Source organism: Microtus oregoni, unplaced genomic scaffold (assembly GCF_018167655.1).
Source record: "Microtus oregoni isolate MIOR12 unplaced genomic scaffold, Mior012 000037F_ref0000500, whole genome shotgun sequence".
NCBI classification, from domain to species: domain Eukaryota; kingdom Metazoa; phylum Chordata; class Mammalia; order Rodentia; family Cricetidae; genus Microtus; species Microtus oregoni.
In genome coordinates, this window is record NW_024543096.1 from 9,511,598 (window position 1) to 9,530,481 (window position 18,884).

General features: G+C 43.6%; 1 protein-coding gene across 10 annotated transcripts in view; it reads left to right on the plus strand.

Moving 5' to 3' along the window:
* Positions 1-18,884, plus strand: part of Fmnl2 (formin like 2) — a 247,429-nt gene that overhangs the window by 165,793 nt on the left and 62,752 nt on the right. For 8 of the 10 annotated variants that reach the window (XM_041631532.1, XM_041631528.1, XM_041631535.1 and 5 more), the window contains exons 3-6: positions 101-181; positions 5,972-6,048; positions 14,785-14,868; positions 18,583-18,735. In XM_041631532.1, the coding sequence (XP_041487466.1) occupies positions 101-181; positions 5,972-6,048; positions 14,785-14,868; positions 18,583-18,735 (395 nt within the window). The remainder of the gene's footprint in view (positions 1-100; positions 182-5,971; positions 6,049-14,784; positions 14,869-18,582; positions 18,736-18,884) is intronic. The other 2 variants (XM_041631536.1, XM_041631537.1) reach the window with 1 other exon arrangement.

The window sequence follows — 18,884 nt, forward strand, 5'->3', positions numbered from 1 at the left end:
TTCTCGCTGAGGTGTGTTTGGTCACGAGCAATGGCATGACTGTGGTTCATGCGGCTGACTGCCGTAGTCCTTCATACTGTTTCTGCTGTGTTTCCTGCAGGAGCGATTCCAGGTGAAGAACCCTCCCCATACGTACATCCAGAAGCTCAAAGGCTACCTGGATCCAGCTGTAACCAGGAAGGTAAGGTGGATGTGTTTCCACTCTTGGCTGTTGTTGCTTCTTCAGGAGTGGGCAGAGTCTTGCATCAGACTTTCTTTTTGCCAGCGCTTTAGGCAAACAAGCGCTGGAGACCATCAACAGGAGAGGACAAAGGGGAAAGAAAGTCTTCAACGAGTCCCTCTGGTGGTTACTGATGTTGTCAGTTCCCACTGCTCAGAGTAGTGAATCCAGGCCTGAGGCGCTTAGGCCTCTAGCAAAGCAGGCCTTGCAAATGCAATGTATGTCCTTCATGACGTAAAACACTTCTAGAACCCTGAAAAATCACTGCGGCTGTCCTCCCCAGCTGCATACTGACATCCTGTGCTGGTGTTTCAAACTGCTTCCCCAGCCTCAGTCCCAGCCTCAGTCCCAGCCTCAGTCCCAGTCCCAGCCTCAGCCCCAGCCCCAGCCCCAGCCCCACCCTCAGCCCCAGCCCCACCCTCAGGCTCAGCACCAGCTTCAGGCTCAACCCCAGCCCAGCTCCTGGCCTTAGGAAGGTAAAGAGGGAATGGCTGATTTCATTCTTAGCCATCTCCCCTTTTACACACAAGCCCTGCTTTGTGCAGATGCACAATTGGCCTAAGCTGATGCCTTGTGGTTAAGCATGTCGCCTGGCACAGCCCCGCAGGCTGGGTCAGCCCTGAGCTGGCTCAGGGCAGAGCTGTCCTTGATGACTATGGGTAAAGACACTTTGTAACAGATAGTGCTTGTCTTCCCCTTGATCTGCAACAACTCTGGCTTTCAAGGCTTCTCAAGCTGAATTGCCTGTGTTGTATCAGTGCTGATCCCCTGGAAAAGAAAAGCAGGCTTCTCTTGGTCAGGTGTTTCCAGTGATCTTGGCTCACTCTCTCCTTCCTTGACCCTCTCTCTACCCACTCTGCCCTCCTCCTTCTAGCTTTTTTCTCTCTTTTGTTATTTTGTTCTAATTCTTTAGAACTCATATTGCCGCTTCCAAACGCCTCCAACCCCCCCCCCCCCCAAAAAAAAGAGAAATGTCCTGCAAAAAGCATAGTTCCTATTTTCTCTGGAGGGTTCTTGAGACTGAGTCTTTGTCCTCTGGTTTATTTACAGGCAAGAGGGATTTAAACAATAGAAATTACGCTCGAACTTTGCTATCCTGGCACTAGAGAGATGGCTCAGCAGTTCAGACTTGTTGCTCCTTTAGAGGACCCGAGTTCAGTCCCAGCATATACTTGGTGACTCATACCCATCTGTAACTCTAGTTCTAAGACATCCAACACCTCTTCTTACCTGTGGGGGGGGGGGGACACTAGGAATGTATGTGGTGCAATGCCTTCAAGCAGACAAAACATTCATATGCATAAGATAAGTGTTTGTTTAAAGAAAACAGAGAACCTCACTTTGGTTCCATGCCATACAATTCGTGAATGTCCCGTGGTTTCCCACATCTTCTATCAATGTGCCTGCTTGTAATTTGATGGCCATTTGTAAAAAGGTCTGCATCCAACCCCCCTCCCTTCAAAAAGTAATAACTGTTTAATTCTTGTTAGTTTCTCTGATTTATCTCTTGACCTGAGCATAGAGCAGCCTTAATTTTATAGGTTAGGGAATGTTTCACACACAAAAATATAAATCCCATTTTTTAAAAGAAGTTTTGGCTATGCTCTTTGTTTCTGCGAGGGTTCTACTGGTTCTTTAGAAACCCCCAGACCTGAGATGATGAATGAGTGCTGTGCTTGTTCTGTGCTGAGGGGGGGTGGTGAAATAGCAGCGATTATATACAGACTGAGGGAACTCTTCCTTCATGCACCGTACAGCTCATTCTAGAAACAGTCCCTCATTCTAGAAAGAAAGCATGTGATACATATCTAGACATGGCTGCCTGGGCTCCCAGCCCCATACCCTCAGGAGGAGACAAAGCAAACCAAGCAGAAGAAACCAGGGATCCTCTTGTTAAACAGTTCCTCCTTTGGGGATCACTTAATAAAAGAGGAGTGGGCCTGGTGGTGATCGAGTGGACGGCTGATTTCTCTGTCCTCACCTATGTGTCCACCTGAATGTCCTTGTTTTGTCCGTGCCCTGTTCAATCTACACAACTGTCACCTGCATGCTATCAGTCCAGAGATGTCTCTGTGAGTTGATCTTCATGATCTTGAGCCCCCTTTGCTCATGTAATTCCTCCTCCTTCTCTTCATCTGGACTCTCTATGTCTGCCCAGTGCTTGGCTGTGTTTCCATCAATTTTGGATGTAGGTTCTATGATGGCATTAGGGAAGTCACCAATCTGATTAGAGGTGAAGGCCAGTTCAGGCACCCTCTCCAGCATTGTTAGTAGTCTTAGTTGAGGTCATCTATGTGGGTTCATGGGAATTTTTTTAGCACCAGGTTTCTCCTTTACTGCATAATGGCTCCTTTTGTCAAGATAAAAACATAAAGCAAAGAAAACCAGCCCACAAATCACAATCCCAGAGAACCTAGACAACAATGAGGACCCTCAGAGAGACATACATGGATCTAATCAACATGGGTAGTAGAAAAAGACAAGATCTCCTGAGTAAATTGCGAGCATGGTGACCTTGGGAGAGGGTTGAAGGGGAGGGAGACGCAGGGAGGGGAGCAGAGAAAAATGTAGAGCTCAATAAAAATCAATAAAAAAAAATCTCTTTGGGCTAGATGGTGGTGGCTCTGGACGGTGGTGGCGCATGCATTTAATCCTAGCACTTGGGAGGCAGAGGTAGACAGATCTCTGTGTCTGTGCCCTGTCTTTCAAGGTCTGTCGTTCAGCTCAGGAGAAATGAACTGGGAAGGATTAGCACCCCAACCCCCTGCTGTAGTAAGGTTTCTGTCAGGAGCTGGGAGCAGAAGATCTGTTCCACACAGCATAATTGCAATGCTTAAGCCCCAGAAAAAAAAGGAGATTTGTTTGGAATAAGGCATGACTTTCAGTTAAAATGAGCTTAAAATTCTCAGCTGTGGTCTGGGGTTGGGGAGTGTTCCAATCAGGCCTTTAAATTTTAGCCAGACTGTCTAGGCTGAGTGGGGCGTCCTTTAACTGTGGTCAGGGTCCTCAAATAGTTTATTCATTAATCTTTTGTTCAAATTAAGTAGAAGATACTTAATTTGCCCTTAAAAATAAAAAAAAAAAAAAACAAAACCTCCAAGCACATTCTGTTTGGAAATAGCTTTAAATGACACCCCCTAGGGCAGGGAAGGAAGCGTCTCAATTAGATATCTCTGAGCCCAGAGCTCCTTAAAACCAGCCTCTTAATTTTATACCAACTGTTATTAGCCTGTGCCTCAGGGGAGGCTGTGTTCATGTCTGCGTGGAAAGAGGTTACAGATCCTGAAGAAAGGAGTCTGATCCTTTGCCGGCTCTACATTTTTGAGGAGAAAACTATGGCGTGGCTCACCCAGTCTCAGCTGCCTCCCTGGGCTATAGCTGGCCGTCCTGTACCTGCCAGGAAAGAGAGAGGATGCAGACTGCTTGGTAGTGGATCCTCTGTGGCTCTTGCATTCCCGCTGGGCCCTATAGGTTCAAGGTTTCTCTTGAAAGAGCTTTAAAGTCTTGTGGATGTATTTCGGACTTGCAGAATATTAACATGCACTGTTTATGTCTCAGCAAAGAGGATGCTAAGGCTTCTCTGCCTTCCAAAATCCAAACAAAAATAGAGCCGCTCCCTGGAGAATGCAACGCAGGTGAAGTCAGCTTCGTTTGTCACAGGGTCAGACATTATTACAGTGCCCAGCATAGTTGATGTCTGATGAGCGAATGCTAGCTGCTGCTTGCTGCTTGTTGCTCTAGCTCAGCATTTGACTTACTTGCATTGTTAGGCTGTGTGTCTGTCTGTATATGTGTATGTAGCATTCATAACAGTCCACTTCTCTCTCTCCCCCCCACCCCCTCCCCCCTCTCCTTCACTCCCTCTCCCTCTCTCTCTCCTCTCCCCCCTCTCTCTACCTCTCTTCCTTCCTCCTCCTCTCCCTTCTCATGACCTTTAGTCAGACATCTTTACTACTGTGCTATGTTTTCAGTAGTATGCTGTGTTCTTTGTAGAAGATCATGGGGGGGGGGGTGTAGGGATGACTTCTTCGACTTGAGGAAGGCTTCAGGACCAGCAGGGACCGCTGAGAACCTGTCTGGCATGTCTTAACAAGAAGCATGGACCATTGGTACCTTTAGTCAGTCTCCTGTCCCACTCCCTCTTTTCTGCCTAATCCCATGCCTAGTACACTCATTGCAGGGAGGTGTTCTAGGATATCCCTCCAAACCATCAATGGCCTTGCTGTTGATTAGGGCTTTCTCGGCAGCAGAAGCAGAACACCTTTATTTTTTTCTTTATATTTGAAATATTTTTATTTCCTATATCCCATTGTATATTGGTCACAAAATGCCAAGAAGATTTTTTTTTTATAGTGTTTGTGACAACAGTTATAGCAACTGCGAAAAGCCAGGGACTCTGAGAAGAGGAGAAGGGGCAGCAGGAGGCTGCCTGTGCCAAGCAGTGTTACAGATCTCCCTGGGCTGCTGCTTCTCTTGCCTGTGGCATAGCTCTCACAACCAACTCTCAGTTGGGAATCATGCTACCAACCTTTCCTTCTTGCCTCTGGGTGTTGTTCCTCTGGAGAACCGCAGCCGTGCTTAGTAGACTGGAAGTGGAGGCCTCTGTTCTTGTTGCACTTGGTGGCAGCAGAGGACAAGGGTCCTTCATACCCTGAGCTGGAATTTACAAAGCTTTTCCCAGACAGCAAAGAAGCTTGAGGGGGGCGGACAACAGCACAGAGAGCCCGGGCCTCTTGAAAGAAGGCATTACACCTCGAATTTCCTTCTTTCAGAGTGGCCTGATAGGAAAAAATCTCCAGAGAACTGATGGGCATAGCAGCCCCATTTGAATGTAGAAGACTGCATAGATTTAAAAGCATGTATACACTCACCATCATGACAGGAGTCATTAAAGACTAGAAGTCTAGAAAGACAGGTAGGCTCTTGATCGGCAAGAGTGCAGAAGGGCTTCCTGAATGTGTGCATGTGCACATGAACCTTCATTACTGACCTTCCAAGTGAAGACTAGTTGGAAGGGCTAACTCTGAAGGTTTGTGTTTTGAACATTTAAGTCAGGCTGAGAAGAATCAACTTGAGACTGGTAGGCCCAGGACTGCTGTCTTTAGAAGGGCCAACTTAACAAATTGGCCATCAGGGATCATTTGTATTCTCTGTAAAAAGCTAACTGTGCCTCAATCGTTTATGAAAACAACATGGTTTATGCTGTGTTTTATTGCTGGAATCTGGACTTGCTGCCTGAGTGAGGCAGAGTGTGTTAATGAGGTCAGCCCCTAATGAAACCCCGGCCCCCAAGTCTGTGTTGAGTTTCATGTCTGCTTGGTCAAGCGCACTCTTAAATGCATGTTTGGTTTCCTATACACTCACATCATCGTACGCACCTCTTCCTTTTATTGGTTTTGCCATTTAATGTTTCATTTCAATACATCACGTGTGTGAGTGTGTCTCGCTCGAGTCTGTTCATCCTCGTGAATCATTGAAACTGGCGATGGTTTGGGGTTCTTGAACAAGAGGTCTAAGTATGATATATGTGGGGTAGGGAATATAGTTAACTCTAGGAGATTGCAGGAAATAAACATTCTGGTTCTTTCTTGTAAGTTAATTTTTTTATGATCAAGATTTGTGTGCTTTTGAATAAAACAAAAGAAACGTGAGAAATATACTTTAGAAGAAAAGGTATTTTCGTATTGCATTAAATTTATTATAAACTACAGGAGCACCAGGTACTAAAGGTCATATTTTGTTGAATTATAGAAATTCAGGAGGCGTGTTCAAGAATCTACACAAGTGCTAAGAGAACTGGAAATCTCATTAAGAACCAACCACATTGGGTAAGTGTGCCCCTGCAACATGTTAGCACTCAGATTTTATGTTAGAAAGTGAATGAATCATAGCCAAGAATTGTGCTTCTCTATTTACTGAAAGACCAAGGTTTAGATGAGGGGGTTTAATCCCCTGATTGCTGATTATAAGGATCAAGAGGGGCAGACTTGGGTATTTGTAGCAACTCTTTTTTTTTTAATATTTATTTATTACGTATACAATATTCTGTCTGTGTGTATGCCTGCAGGCCAGAAGAGGGCACCAGACCTCATTACAGATTGTTGTGAGTCACCATGTGGTTGCCGGGAATTGAACTCAGGACCTTTGGAAGAGCAGGCAATGCTCTTAACCTCTGAGCCATCTCTCCAGTCCTATTCGTAGCAACTCTGTATTTACTTGCTTGGATGAAGTAAATATGGACAGTTCTTGGCAAGTGCTTGGCATTCTGTATGTGTGACTGTGAACATCCTGTCTGTTCTGACAGCTGAGGAACATTTAAGAATGGTGTAAACTGAGACTTGAACTCTCAGCCTTCAGCCCACTTAGTTGAAGCTGCTTTCCCTTTCCTTGATTTCTTTCCATTGACAACAGAATGGAAGCCGGGGTGGTGTTTTGCTGTCTTTGCATTTGAGACAAGTTTTGAGTCTCTTTCTTACTTGTTAAACACTTGAGACCATGCAGTATTCCACCAGGGAAAATGAAGTTCATAGCATCACTGCGATAGACATTTCTGACAGTTCCTTTTCAGCATCAATATGGTTGCTTTGCCTCAGGCAATTGGAGTTTGTTTATATTTCCCCTACTTCTTGGGATGGCATAATAAATAGGACCTTTGAGTAATGTAGTTTATCTTGAAGTCTGGATGATACTGGATACCTTATTTTGTAATCTTGGTTCTTCAGAAAGTATCAGTCTTTTTTCATAGGCAAATCTTTCTCTGGTTGGCCTTGAACTCAACTATGTAGCTAGGCTTTGGGCTCAGAGCAATCCTTCCGTGTTAGCCTGTTAAATGCTAGGAATATAGACATGAGCAAAGTATAATAAAACATTGGTAAATTATTTATATTTTCTGGATTTTGACTTTGTGGATTTACCATGAGAGAGAGAGAAGACTGAAGACTATAGGCTTCAATACTTTTCAAATGTTTCCCTTTGATGTTTCTTGCAGATCTGTTGAAGTGAAATTATATATCAATAGCATACTCTATTGAGCATACTGCTCCCTGTGTAGTGTGTAAAATAGATGTGTGACATACAGAGCAATCTACTTCTGTTTTATACTGAGTGATATAAGCTATTTCGATGTTTAATCAGCACAGTTGCTTCAGATTTTTATTTAAGTAGGAAATGGTATTGCAGGGTCCTGTTGGGAGACTTGAGGTAGAATGCCCATTTCTTAAAGGCTACATAGCCATACTTGTCTCCTTGAGAACAGAGTCTTCACAAAATTAATGGATTCTTGGTTTTGTCTCCAAAAATGAACTACAGAAAAACACATCATAAAATCATGATTTGGAAACTTGGAAAATATTGTCTAAGCTCATTTTCAAGACTCAAGGAATTAAGGCTCGGAGATGGTTGTGTGACTGCAGCGTCTACAGCTATCTGGCCAGTACATTGGCTCAAAAATCCTTCGTTCGTTCTTTTTTTTTTTTTCTGCATTGCTTTTTCTAGCAGCCCTTTCTGAAAGAATTAAGGCAGTCAGGGCTCTGGGGTTAAAGCAGCAAGGCTTGTCTGCCTCAAAATGAAGGCAGTGGTAGTTTAATACAATGGGGCCCCTAAACCTAGGAGATTAAATAGCTTCTGCTACTTAGGAACCAGGAACCATAGTCTGTTTGATGACGGCCCAGTTCTATGCCTTGGCAATTCTCAACTGAAAATGGTGGAATAATTTACAGGCAGGATTTCTGCAAACTGGTGAAAAGCATATCTTCAGGCATTGCTGGGATGATGTGAAAGGCCCCCAGGTCCTAAAGCAGACATTCATTTCTAATATAAAGTAGGAGGAATAGATGAGCCTGTGCAGTCTGTGAGCAGCTGGAGGGAGTTGTGGGCGGTGCTACAATAGGCATGTCCTCACCAGCTGAGATTCCCCACTTGCCCAGTACTTATGTGAGACCCTTGGGAAAGTGGCTATAGCTACAGAAGAATCCAGGGCTGCATTGTCTGTATGCAGGTGACTAGCGCACATGCTCACATGGAAGGAAAACACTCAAGGATTCTGACTTTCTCTTGCCTGCTTTGAAGACTCTAATCTGAACCAGGCTTTTCCTTCTTCCAGCTTACTGGCCTCACCTCATTTGATAGGAACAAATTCTGAAGAATTACTAGCTAGTGAACTTATCATCAGTTACTACCATGAGGAATTTTTGTATGCTGTGATGGACAGGTCATTTTTGTACTCTGGATAAAATAATAGAAAGATAATTGGGCACATGTTTGTATGATGAAGAGAACTTAGTGCACACCTTTGCCATGACCCTTTTCATTAATTTCGTCTTTGATAAGTTTAAATTACGCAAGCTCTCTGCACGTACTATATGACCTAAATTAATCTTTCTTGTTAAATGAGAGTAGCAGTGCTTAGCTCGTAGGAATGAAATGCTTACTATAGGATCTGATGCATGATACTCAATAGACAACAACTATTTTATTTTTTATATTTAATTTTCTTAGGCTCACCGAGGAAAATATCTACAAATTAACAACAGTATATAACATATTCTTAAGGTGTAGAATGTAATTTTTGTCTACTTAAAGTGACCTGAGCACTTAGCAGATTTTAATTTCCAGAAATTAAAAGCTGAAATTCCACTTGAAATCCATTTTTCCTGAAAAAATTATTCTTGGCACCTGCATGGGCTTCAAGGTTAGGGTGGTGAGTGGGCTTTGCTGAGGTAGCATTCTCAGCTGCAGCTGTCATGAAGGGTTTCTTCTTAGCTCCGAGATAAACCTAAAACTCCATAAATGGAGCAATCTTTTGAGAAAGAAAATTAATTTTTGAGCTATGTTGAATAAGACTTTGACTGGGAATAATCCCATTCACTTACTGTTAGGAGCTATAACATTGGAGAAGAATTGGATTATGACTTATCCAAACCCCTGAAATTACTTGAAATGCCCTTGAAAAAGAACCGAGTATCATTACAGCACCCTGGCAAGCGATCTGAGTGGGCAGAAGCCAAATTGCGTCAGATGTCTGGGCAGCGGCTGTGGTGGTGAGGGGTCCGCCGGAGAGATTTGCTAGTTTTACTCCACGGAACTGCGGTGTAGGCGATTTATTTTTAATACCATCGCCTATAATGATGGAAAATTGCTTTTCAGTCTGAATGCAAGGTCACAGATGTTCTAAAAGATGTTCACTTCACTTGTGGTTGGTTGAGAAAACAGGCATGAAGATTGTGGCAAACTGGCCAGGGGTTGGGGAAGAATGCAGAAAAGAGAAGGCCCTGAGAAACTGCCTAGACTGTCAGGATTTTTGTGGGCCGGTGATGGCTGGAGCTGGACCTGGTCAAAGAAGAAAGAGAAGAGAGTGGCCAGCGTTTTCCTAAGATGTTTACAAATTGTGTGTGTGCGTGCGTGCGTGCGTGTGTGTGTGTGTGTGTGTGTGTGTTTTGGCATTTGTTAGACACTTTAATTGCGTTACTTCACATAAAAATGTTTGGGTTATTGCTCTGTTCCCTGAGCCACTGTTATGTATAAGGGAAGGATGAAGGTCAGCTGCCAATTGTTTTATTCCACTCCATGCCAGTTAGAAACACTGAGACTTGAACTATGATTTGTCTACATCTAAAGCTTATTGCCCACACTAACAGTTCCCATGCTTTTTGACATTCTGAACGCCTTCATTCTAGCTAATTGTTTTGAACTCCAACAAATTGTTGTTGCTTATATGAATTGAACCTAGTAACATTTGCCATGTTAAAAATTAAAATTGACAAATTTTAAGTTTATTTAACATGTAATATTTAGTAGCAAACTTTGATATTAAACATATCCACTACTGTGAATATTAGCACGAATAACTTTTTGTAAACTGTAACTAACAAAACAGCAAAAAGTCCCTGTAAATAATAGTGTTATTTCCTCATAAAAACTCTTGAGAATCTTCTTTCCTATCTTTGTAATAGCAGGCAGCTGAGTTTTCCTGACCCTGTGTCAGTTTGGTTTGGTATTTATTTCTGTTTGGTGTTGATGAGAACATTTGGAAAACAGGAGTTTCCAAGTGGCCTTTTCAGATAATTGTGTAGATTCTTCTGGCAGTACACTAAGATTCTCTGCGCGACAATGCCCAGAGGCGCTAACGCCTGCTGTCTTCTGTTCAAATCCATTGTGCTTTCTTAGGCACTGAGGTGATGTTTTTCACCGGAGTATGAGTCCTGACCTGATCATTTGTGAAGCCGGCTTACTGAGGTACTCTGTTCTTCCAGTGTATCATTCTTGAGCGTTTTTAAAAAATCATTTTTGTTAATAACCATTGCTGCCATCGGGATACATTTTTAGTTAACATAAAGCTATCAAATTAATAGAAACACACATTTCCTAAATTCTTAATTTTTATTGAAGCTGAAAATTGATCATTAGTGACAAATACTGCCTGTTTCCCCCAAATCAGCAGGCCAGCTTCATGAATTTTGGAGGAAATGCCTTTCAAATACCCAAAATGTTATCATAGTTTGTAAGTCATTTTTACAAGTGAATTGGCCGCCTGTGGAGAAATGGCTCCATCCTTGACCCTCCTGAGACTGTCCAGGGGCATGAGTAGGCAGCAGGTGTTTTTCTGTGGCTGTGGATTTCTCAGGAAGAAAATGAGAAAGATGTGTGCTTTGAGCATCGAGCAGTAACAGATCTCCTGACTGTTCTTCCGTGGGAATGCCCTTTTCCCCATCATGGCAGAGAGTGAGGAATGTGGTAAATAGATCTCTGTTTTGTTCTCAGCAGTTTTCCCAGGTCTCTTTCACAGGTCAGGTTCAGCAAAGGTTTGGCTTTGTTTAGGTGTTGACAGTTTAAACCCAAGGCTTTCCATGTATCAAGTCTAGAAACTTTTAGGAAATTAGATCAACCCTAGAGGTATGCTGAGAGGCCTTCAAGGACTCCTGGCCGTGATGGGGTACACTTTGAGAACTGGATCTCTGCGCTGTTCAGTAATGGCTTAGGCTCTGGGTGATGCTGACTTTTCTCCCTGCACCCCCAATTTTTCAGCATCTTTTATTCCAGCTCTCCACCCAATGGTCAGACTTTCTCTACAGGAGCCTGCAAAGGCGTAACACCTGTCCCTTCTTCCTTTCGTGTGTCTTGCCATCTTGCTTGTCCTTGGGACACCAGGAGGGTTTTTCAGACTTAATTTTCTGTGTGAAGAAATTCGGCTCTGATACTTTGGGAGGCAGGGAGAACAAAACTCTGAAACCACATTGTGAGTGGCCTGCATTTCAGTACTGACTTGTTTGCATTTGCCTGCAAAGCCCTTTCTTTGGATACAATTTTTGTTTTTTTTCCAGAACTTTTTCTCATTATCCCTGTCTCTCCAAGATTCCAAGAATCTGATTTGGAATTTGTCTAAATTCAAATTTATAACATATGGTAATCACATTTGAGTTTGCAAGGCACTCAGGAAGTAATCCATGCTGTCAGAGTCAGAAATAATTCTGTTTTCCAAAACTTATAATCACCCAATTTGAAACTGTTTGCCCATTGGCAACACATGAAACAGTCCAGAGCAGGCCCGGAGAGAGGAGGAGGGAGCTCTGCAGTTGTGACGTACTCACTGTGTGATCAGACATGTGTGTTTAGAGCGTGGAGTACCCCCCTCCCGTTATTTCTATCCTTTGTGTGTATGGGGGCAGGGTTGTGTGGGAGACAAGTGTTTCTTTGTTTTATTGTGTGTGTCCCATGCATTGAACTCAGGTTGTCAGACTTGGGGGCAGTACCTGTTGAGCCAAGTTTCTCTTCCCCGTGTTCCTTTCAGTCCCTGAGCTTTGAGACACTCCCTTAACGTTTGTCTTCTGACATCCTTACCCGTTTTCTTTCCTTAGTCTCGCAGTTCATGGATGATCACTCTGGACTGTTCTCAGCCATGCAGCATTTCCCCGTCAGGGAAGGGTAGTGACTAAGAGGATGAGGGAAGAGAGGGCTGACTCTTGACAGGCCATACCCTTACTATGGGGTGACTTAGCTAAGTGCCATTGATAGAGGAGGCAAGGCAATCAGTGGTGAATGCCTTATGTCATTGGAGTGACACCAAACGACCAAGGAGGATCCTGCATCTGCTTTGTGACATTACACCAGAGGCGAGTCATGCTATTTTAGGACCTAAGCATTAGGTTCCTGTCTCACTTTGAAAGTTATCTTTCTGGTGCTTTTGATTATAGTTACCAAGTGAGATATCGGTTAGGACGTTGAAGTAAGAAGCAAATTAAACCGTGTTCCCGCATCAGAATCTACTGCACACATTACCCACTGAATCAAAAGATGATGGACCTGCTGTCCTTGGCTATTTCCTGCTTGGCTGAGTTCAAGTTCCTCATGTCTGGGTCAGTTTTCTGCTTATGCGAGTGGCTGATGTTTTTATCTATATGAGATGGAGGTGTCGGTGTTTGAGTGGTAGCAGGTACTCATGACGTCCTGGGGCATCTGTGCTCCTTGTGGAGATGTCTGCAGAACTTCAATGGCTGTGGTTCTGAACTTCCACAGTAGTGAGCACTGAATAGAATATGTGAAACTGAGCCTGTCCCGAATAGCCTGGAATTTAGTGATTCTTTTTCATGTGAAAAAGACACCAACCAGAGAGATGGCTCAGCCGCTAAGAGCACTGGTTGCTCTTCCAGAGTACATGGATTCAATTCCCAGCATCCACCTAGCAGCTCGCAACTGTGTATATAACTTCAGTTCCAGGGGATCTTACACTCTCCATGGACACACATAAAATAAAAATAAATCATTTTAAAAGAAAGACAGCAATCTCTGCAGGACAGTTTGCATTGTGTAGCGGAGGAATGAAGAGGAAGACACTCAGGTCCTCAGTAAGTAGCAGCTTTGCCAGCATTCACAGGGAGGGCTAGGCATTCCCTAGTCCCCCACCAGTTACATTTAAAAACGTTCAGTTTGCGCACGCCTTTAATACCAGCACTAGGGAGGCAGAGGCAGACCGTTCTCTGTGAGTTTGAGGCCAGCCTGGTCTACAGAGTGAGTTGTAGGATGACTAGGGCTGTTACACGGAGAAACCCTGTATCGGAGAAACCCTGTATCGGGGATGGGAAGGAGATCACTGTCACTGGAGACTTTGTTGCACAGGTAGGAAACAAAGTATCTGGAAGTAGATGTGGTGAGATCATGTGTGTGACTGTTCTGGAATTTTCTGCCTCCACCAGTGCACAGTCCTGTGAGCTGTGTTTAGCCACTCTGTGAGACCCAACCGATGGATTTTTTATGCCAATGTTGCCACTCCAGGCTCCTCTTAAATGCTGTATTTACATGCAGCTATGGTTAAGTGCATAGCTTTGGTGGTAACTGAAGACTTGGAAGAAGAATATAAATCAGGGTGTCTGAGTTCCCGCCTTCTGACTCTTCACACTTCCTCTGTACCTGTATATCAAGATGAAACCAAGGAGACAGGAGAAAAAGCACAAACCAGAAAACAAAACAATCAAAGAAACAGAAAAGGCATCTGGAGTCTACTAGATTCTTCTTGTCACACAAACCTCTCAAGGTACATCCTTTGACACATGGGCCATTTTCCCGCTGCTGTTTTCATAGCTTGCAACCATGGCTTCCACAGTAGCTGTGGTGCATCCAGAGCCAGGCAGTCTTTGACACCATGTTCCCAGAGGGACACAACCACTTTGGACTGCAGTGTGTGGTTGTGGATCTTGTGTTACCGCAGTGATCTTTGTACCCATCAACTGGTAGAATTTCACACCGAGTGAAGGTTCCTTCTGATATCCGCAGTCTCTGATGAGGAATGCATAGGAGGAAGAGTGTGAAGTCAGGTGACAGGATTTTACCCTCAGCCTTAAAGTACCGATTCATCACCTTGTCTTTTGGAGTCATTATGAAAGGCAAATACAATGTGTGCATTTTCTTGGTGAACCGGTACACAGCACTCCAAAGCGAGCTAAAGAGAATGGTTTAAGACTGGATCTTTAAAGCTACTTGTCATGTGTTAGTCCTGCTGATGGTCTGTGGTACCTGCAGTCTTTTAAAGGTTTTCATACTCGTGGAAAAAAATAAGCAAGTCATTATCCTTACTGAATTTCCAGAGGCCCATAAACATTGGCCTCTCATTGGTGGTTTAGTGGTTTCTTTGACTGGGTGTGCCAAGAGGAACTGAGAATGGATTTGGAGTCATGCCTGATTTGCAGTGGCTATGGCACCATGTTCCCAGTTTGCCTGATTCTTTGTCTAGTCTTGGCTCTTCCAGCAACCAGGCTAGGGGTGATGTGCGGTTGAAAGTACATTAGGACAAATTCCTTTTCTTAGAAACCTTTTTGAAATTCGTCGTCTCAAGTCTTCAGACGGTCAAATGCAAGGATGACATGCAAGTACTTTCTGCTCCGTGTCCTTACACAGCGACCTGTGGTTTTCATGCCCCATCCAGAAGTACCTAGACCCTACGAAAACAGTCGGGGCCATCTTCTGTATTTCCGTTTAGACTTTGGATGTTTTAGGGAAAAGCCAAAGCTACCCACCATGTCTTGTACATAAACCACGTGATCGCTGTCGCCAACCATTCTTTCTTCCTTCCCCAGATGGGTCAGAGAGTTTTTGAATGAAGACAACAAAGGCCTCGATGTTCTTGTGGAGTATCTATCCTTTGCACAGTACGCAGTCACGTAAGTAAAACTTTGCTTGCATAGCAGCTTCACATGGTCCAGCAGATGCAGCCCAGTGGTAGAATCACATACTGAAAGCAGACACCCACAAGCAGAGGAGGGGGGACATTTTAGAAATTGTTTAGCTAAAAACATATCCCGTAAATGGTATTAGAAATGAAACAGGTGAGTTAAAATCACCTTGAAGACTTGCCAGCTGTGCTAGGAATCAAACCCAGGACCTGGCCTTGCTACTGAGCAATATCCACAATGCCAAAGGATGGCTTTCCTGGGGGGCTTAAGGTCTATTAGTCTATGTGGTAGAAAACTAGTGATATATGGTACATTGCTGAATAAATAAAAGAAGTAGCAAAAAAAATGTTCTTTAGCATTTTATTAAATTTTGGTACGCTCGGGATTGAAGTAGGGTTTTGCACAAGCTAAGCCTGTATTCTACCACCGGCCCACACCCCAACCCTGTGTGACAGCTGGGGTGGAGGTCGGTAGTAAAGTGTTTGTTTACGTAGCGTGTGTGAGGTCATGGATTCAACCCCAGCACTGATTGGGGAAATGCTATGGATGTGTTTATGTGTGTTTTGGCAAACGAACAGATAAGGATGCAGTTCTAGACACCAACAAAGTGGCCAAGGAGGAAGGAACACTTTTTTCTCTTTTTTAAAAAAATTGTCTATACATTTGCAGTCTCTGGTTTCCTGCCACATGCAGGGAAAGAACCTGGCGCAGGGCAGGAAAAAATTAAGTGGCTTAGCTATGTTACTCCTCGCGGTTCTCCATTTTCATGACTTCTGGAATGGTTTATAACAGGGCTGCAAAGTGTACATTTGAATGAGACGTTCTCTTTTCAGCGTTTCTCCTTTAATCAGGAAACAGTCCAATCTCCACAGGTCGTCCCACATGTGCAGAGTGAGGCGGAACAATGCTGTGTTTCTAATCAGACAGGGAGCATGCTTCAGCTTCGGTGATATTTGTTTTTCTCTTTGCTGTGGTTGTATGTGTGTGTGTGTGTGTGTGTGTGTGTGTGTGGTGTGTGTGAATGTGTGTGCGTGTGTGTAAGTGGGGGTGTGTGTGAGTGTGTGTGAGTGTGCAGGTGAGTGGTGAGGATGGGTGTGAGTGTGTGAATGTCTATGTGAGAGTGTGTGTAAGTGGGTAAGTGTGTGCATGTGTTTTAAGACAGGCTCTCAGGCCGTACACAATGCTTGTTTTAAACTTGTGATAATCCTCCTGCGTCCACTTTCTGAATGCATCCCACTCTGTTTTTTTCCAAGGCAGACATATTTAGTTTGGTCTTATGTATATAGACGTTTACCTGCATGAATATATGTGTACTACCTGTTTGCTTAGTGCCCATGCTATGGTAGCCAGAAAAGGGCATCGGATCCTTTGGTGCTACAGTGTGAGCTGTGTTGTGGATACTAGGAACCAAAGTAAGGGCCTCTCTAAGAGCATCAGGCTCTCTTAAACCCTGAGCCCTCTCTCCAACTTTGCCATTCTTCTTTTTAACAGTAACTACTTGTTTTTGTTTTCTCACTCCGAAGAGTCTGAATGTGCAGCTGGATAGTTTTCTCTAGTCTCTATCCCTTCACCCAATACTTATGTAGAGGAAACTACAATTATTCTTGCCTTACAGATTAGTGTATAGTAACCAAATCTGGGATGATGGTTCTATTTTGATACCTCTCATATACTAGAAGAAATTGTTTTCTGAAATATAATTCTTAGTGTTTATACCATGGTCCATCACAAGGATATTTCTTTTTTTTTTTTGTTTTTTTGAGACAGGGTTTCTCTGTGGTTTTGGAGCCTGTCCTGGAACTAGCTCTTGTAGACCAGGCTGGTCTCGAACTCACAGAGATCCGCCTGCCTCTGCCTCCCAAGTGCTGGGATTAAAGGCGTGCGCCACCACCGCCTGGCTACAAGAATATTTCTTACCTATTTCTGTTACTTTAGGTCAACCAATCCCATGATGCATCATATATTATGACAAAAAGAATATTCCCTCTTGCAAATTTAAAAACCTATAGATATATTTATAGTATTTGAGGAAGACTAAGAAAAATCAGGAACAACAAAAAAGAGAAATAACATAATTGTTTACTATGTATAATAAATTCTTTACTTACTTGACAGTAGGGCTTGGAAGCCAGATTTCTCAAATATGGCCTCCTGTCAGCCCAGTGGAGGCAAGCCATGGATACTTTGCAGGAATTCTGCAGGCTACAGTGTAAGGCAAGAACCAACTAAACACCTCGACTCAGAGTTGGTGTTCCCCGTTCTTGAGTCTTTAGGTTTGTTTGGGGGCATTACCTTTAAACACTTTGTTGGTTTTGTTTTTGTTTTGCTGTATCTGGATGATAAGTTAAATAATTTGTCTTTTATTTTGAAAATTTTTACTATACCCCGGCATTAGTAATTTTCCAGCGCATGGAATGTAATACAATAGGTTCTGGATCGGTCTGAAATAGAAGCACCCACCAGTTTGCTAAAGTTTGTGTTTCTTCTGTTTTGGTCCTGTGCACATGGGAAGGAATAAGACGAACGAACGTGTGACGTGAGCTTTTGGTGAATGGCTTGTGGCATGTCCATACCATGAATGCTCTTCCTATGTTCCTCAAAGTCCCTTCCATTTCAGTGAGAACCTTTTGTTTTAGTACTTCAGGCTTTCTTAGACTGCTCCATTCTGCCCCTCTCCTCCTGAGCATTGCTCCTGCATCCAAGGGCGTGACAGAAAAGTCTGTCATCAACCCCTGTGCAGACTCTGTGCGCCTATCCCTGCTAGGCATTTAACCGGAAGAGTAAGAGAATATTCCCTAGTTTTTAGGTGGCCATTCTGGTGTTTTTGTTTTCCCCCCTCTGGCAGTCATGCTTTATAAGCATCTGGAGATGATTTCCAACTTGCATTATTTTTTTTTCTTCAAGATCTTTTGTAGTCTTTCAGAGAATATTAACCATAGCTGCCGTCTCATTTTGTCCTGCTGTCTGATCAGGCACAACTAGGGGTAGGAACACTGCAGTATTCTTCTGAGAAAGCGGAGTAACACACTGCGTGGGTAAGGAAGTGAGAGGGGTACAAAGGCCTGCTTGTTTAGAGACTCGGTTCCTAAGGCTACACAGGAATGAGAAGCTCAACTTGCCACTTATTCCAACATGGTTAACATGAGTAATAGCCTCAAAAAATGTCAGAGGAAAAACAGCCTTACTTTAAAGAGCACCACCACATCGGGGAAGAGAGTCCAAAATCAAAGCAAATCCATAGCCTCGCTAGTAATGCATCACACATGGCTGGAAAAGTACTTGCTAACACACTAGGAGAAAACGCTCAGTGAAAAAAATCGATGGATAGGAATGAATTAGTATAAGCCTAACATTCCGACTTGTTCAAGTAAAATGAAGACAGCTGTACGATCTCCTTCCTCCTTCCAGCAATAGCAGTGGTAGTGATTGTTTAGCCAACAAGTAAGATGCAGCAATGTACAGTGACCCGGTTTTAACTGTTTGTTGTTAACGATTCTTTGGCCAGACCCTGTGTTTGTAATCCTCATGTTTTTCAAACTAACACCAGGACCGGACCCCAGAGATTCTTTTGCATTTCCTTTGGCTGCAAAGACTTCTCATGTTGTGGTGAAGAAGAGTTTAAGGAATAGCAGGCACGAATGTCCACGTGTGTGTCTGAAAGTTAGTTTCTAAGTTTTGAGTAGCATTCCTTTTTTGTTTTAGTTTTGACTTTGAAAGTGTGGAAAGTACCGTGGAGAGTACAGTGGACAAATCAAAGCCCTGGAGTAGGTCCATCGAGGACCTGCACAGAGGGAACAACCTGCCCTCCCCTGTGGGCAACAGTGTGTCCCGCTCTGGAAGACATTCTGCACTTCGGTAAGTGCCTTAACGAGAGAGATGCTTTGGCAGCGCAGGCTCCTCCCTGCCTCTTCTCCTCCTGGGTGGACATCGTTGTGTCTTTCCGCATGCACCTTTCTTCTCCAGTGAATCTAACTAACATTTCGTAGGTGTTCATAGTCTGTTTC